This window comes from Triticum aestivum, chromosome 4A (assembly GCF_018294505.1).
Source record: "Triticum aestivum cultivar Chinese Spring chromosome 4A, IWGSC CS RefSeq v2.1, whole genome shotgun sequence".
Classification (NCBI taxonomy): domain Eukaryota; kingdom Viridiplantae; phylum Streptophyta; class Magnoliopsida; order Poales; family Poaceae; genus Triticum; species Triticum aestivum.
Genome location: NC_057803.1, coordinates 651,059,151 through 651,062,742, shown reverse-complemented (window position 1 = coordinate 651,062,742; position 3,592 = coordinate 651,059,151). Strand labels below are relative to the sequence as shown.

Genomic DNA, 3,592 nt, shown 5'->3' with positions numbered 1-3,592 from the left:
TTTCGACATGCCTCATTCTATTATTTAAGAAGAAAATTTGAATAGATAATTAACAGAAAATCAACAAAAGACCGTCATAACACACCCTAAACTGACGGGACCGGCAGGTCTAGCTACTCATATTCACTGAATAGAGAGAAATGGTACAAGAGACTGCTCGGTTAATTAACGGAAAACCGGGCTAAAATCCAAATAAACATACGAATCTACTTAGCTAAACAAGGCTTATAAGCACCGATGGACTAACAAGACACCCCTGACACATCAGGATCCTCGACAAGACTCATGAGCCCACGGAACATAAAGATACACGCATTCGTTATCCGATCCAACGGCATGTGCTACATTTTGCACAAGAAGAACCAAAGCAATTGTTATCATGCATCATCGGTTGTCATCCACTAACTTTGGTGTAGCAATAGCACGGAGAGGCACGGCCTTCGTGAGTGTCACCCCAAACTTCTCACACATATCAATCCCACTTCTCTCCACCTCCGTCGGGAGCCTCCACTTGAATCGATGCAACAACGACCCGAGAACTAGATGCACCATCCTGATCGCAAGCGGCATCCCTGGGCACATCCGGCGCCCCGCACCAAATGGGATCAGCTCAAAGTCTCCGCCTCTATAGTCCACCGCCCTCCCGAGAAACCTCTCTGGCATGAACTTCTCAGGCTCAGACCATATAGCTTCGTCCCGCCCCATCGCCCACACGTTCACCAGCACACGTGCGCCTTTGGGTACTGTGTAACCCGCGACTGTTATGGTCGTCTGAGCTTGGCGCGGTAGCAACAATGGAGCGGGAGGGTGCAGCCGGAAGGTTTCTTTGATCACAGCTTGGAGGTAGGGCAAGCTGTCGATGTCAGGTTCTTCGATGTCTCTCCCTGAGCCGATGACTCTTGTAAGTTCATCGTGCGCTTTGTCCATTGATGATTGGTTTTGAAGAAGCTCCGTCATTGCCCACTCTATTGTGCTGGAGGTTGTGTCACTGCCAGCAGCAAACAGGTCCTAATAAGACATATAGATGCGTTGTGAAACAATCAGTATTGTCATAAATATTTATCGGATGCAGTGACGTTATTATGTACCGTGGATGGGCAAAATAAATATTTTGAGAAGCTATACTATTTTTTATCGTATATTCAACCACTGCCATAGTTTCCATATGGATATACATATTGGTAAAAACAAGGGTGTGACTAGATCTCGGTCGACGAAGACTTAATCAAGTGACACAACATATAAAAAAGAAAAAAGAAAAAATAAAATAATATATCTACGGGTCTACACGTAAGATCCAATGAATATGGCATCAACTGAAACTTCATTAAGTTTCAGTCTATCGAGATTTAGCAATCTGCACCCTAATCTGTATTGTGAATGAGCAAAATAAAAATATTTTGATAAGCTATATTTTTTACTCCCTCCGTCTCATAATGTGCAAAAAACGTCTTACATTATGAAACGGAGGAAGTATCATATATTCAACCACGACCATTGTTTCCCATATGGATATACTACATGCATGCTGGTAAAAATAACAATCTTCCTACAAGATTTGCGCCGGCCGTAAAAATAAGTTTGAACCACACTTTCGGATTCGTAAAGCGGAATTTGTTTAGTGCAACTTGCTTGACAGCGACCAAAGGAACCTTATGCACACGGCTCTATCAATTCTTTATGATGTGTTACTTACCGAGAACAGCGACCGCAGCGTGTCGCGATCCAGCAGCGCGGCCTGGTCGTCGTCCCGCTCCGCGACATCCAGCAGCACGTCCAGGAAGTCGCCGCCGTCGTTGTCGTCGTTCTCCTTCCTAGGCTCGCCGGCGGCGTCGCGCGCGCGGCGCCTCAGCCTCTGGTCCACCTCCCTGTCGAACACGAGGTGCAGCCGCGCGAACAGCCGGGCCAACTGCCGGCGAAGGCCCTGCAGGTCGGCCGCCGCGAGCGCGGGGAAGAAGTCGGACACGTTCGGGCTGCCGGCCGCCTCCATGATCTCCGCCACCAGCACCTGGAACCCCTTGGACCCCCCGTGGTCGTCGAGGCTCGTCACGTCCGTCGAGAACACGGTGCGCGACAGGAGGTTCAGGCTGGTCGTGAACGCCACGCGGCCGACGTCCACGGCCGCGCCGTCGCGCGCCAGCCGGGCCACGTGCGCCGCGAGCTCCCGCACCTTCTCGGCCCGGAGGCGCTGGAGCGCGTCGGGCCGGTGCGGCGCGAACAGCTCCGTGGCCATGATCCGGCGGAGCGAGAGCCAGCGCGGCGCGTGGGGCAGCCAGGCGACGGAGCTCCTGGCGTGCGCGCCGACCGCGTCCTGCACGGCCCGGGTGGCGAAGACGGCGTCGTGCTTCTGGAGGAACTCGCGGGCGGCGTCCGGGGAGGAGACGACCACCGTGGTGACCGCGCCCAGGCGGAGCGACATGAGCGGGCCGTGGGTCCTGGCGAGCCCAGCGAGGGAGCGGTGAGGCTGGTCGCCGAGGAGGTGGAGGCTGCCGATGAGCGGCAGCGGGCGGGGTCCTGGAGGAAGGCCGCGACGGCGTGCGTGCGCGAGGAGGTCGAGTAGGTAGACGGAGAGGAGGAGGGGGACGACGAGCCATGGCAGCCACGGAAGAAGAGAAGCCATTCTCAGAGAGCTCCGTTAGTGTGTGAAAATATAGTGAACAGTGTGACAATGAATTTAGCACGCGTATGGTTAGGTGATTAGGTGCCCCTCTATACTGGCCACTGGTTTTGTTTGTGGTGTGGCGAAGGTAATCCTAGTGGTGGTGGGTCCTAATCCTATTGGGTTTGCGTTGGCAACCAATGGAAATCCCCTGGATTGATGATGAGCTATGTGGATTCAGATAATACGTGGTACAACCTACTACTCAGCGGTTGGCCTTCATGTGACCGAAGCGGCGGCAATCTCCTGTGTGCTACTTCTTCTTGATAATGACGGCGGACGCGGAAGGATGACATTGATGGAGGTGAGCAGAGTTAGACATTGATTTTCAGATGGTATGATTTTCAGAGGAACATCGTAGAGACCTCTGTCATGGCTCTTCGCAATGGTATGATTTTCAGATGGCTCCTATTTGACGCACAAGGGGATGGGCTGACCTATACATTAACCAGTCAACCGATTTTTCTTTGTTTGTAACTCATTCAGCTTTCTATCTTGATTTTTCTTGGTTTTCTGGTTTCTTTTTCTTTTGTTTTCTTCTATTGTTCATTTTAAAAAAGATCATGGTTTTAGAAACACTAATGACTTTCCTAAAAATGTTCTGAAATTTTTAAAAAGTTAATAAGTTTTATTTAAAATGCCAAATTCTTAAAAATTGTTCATGGTTTTCTAAACATGTTTGGAACTTTCAAAAAGATGTTCATAATTTTGCACATTTTTTTATAAATGTTCAATCATTGTTTGAAAATGATATGTCCAGAGCTCCTCCTATGTCACATTTCCATGAAACTTTGCACGCCCGCAGGAAACTTGTTCATCTTTGATGTGTAAGATTTCCATATTTGTTTGATTTTTTTTCTATGTTAGTAGATTTTACTGTTCATCCAGGATCAGATGTGCTCATGTCCAGCTATGGATTTACAGTATACCGGC

The 3,592-nt window shown here is 49.6% G+C and overlaps 1 protein-coding gene across 1 annotated transcript; it reads right to left on the bottom strand.

Annotated features, from left to right (window-relative positions):
- LOC123087882 (geraniol 8-hydroxylase) lies at positions 1-2,692 on the bottom strand. The gene is made up of 2 exons (XM_044510005.1): positions 1,697-2,692; positions 1-1,008 (listed from the first exon to the last, which is right to left on the bottom strand). Exons 1-2 carry the CDS (start codon positions 2,618-2,620, stop codon positions 385-387), a joined length of 1,548 nt encoding a protein of 515 aa, XP_044365940.1. The 5' UTR covers positions 2,621-2,692; the 3' UTR covers positions 1-384.
- Positions 2,693-3,592: the final 900 nt, after the last annotated feature.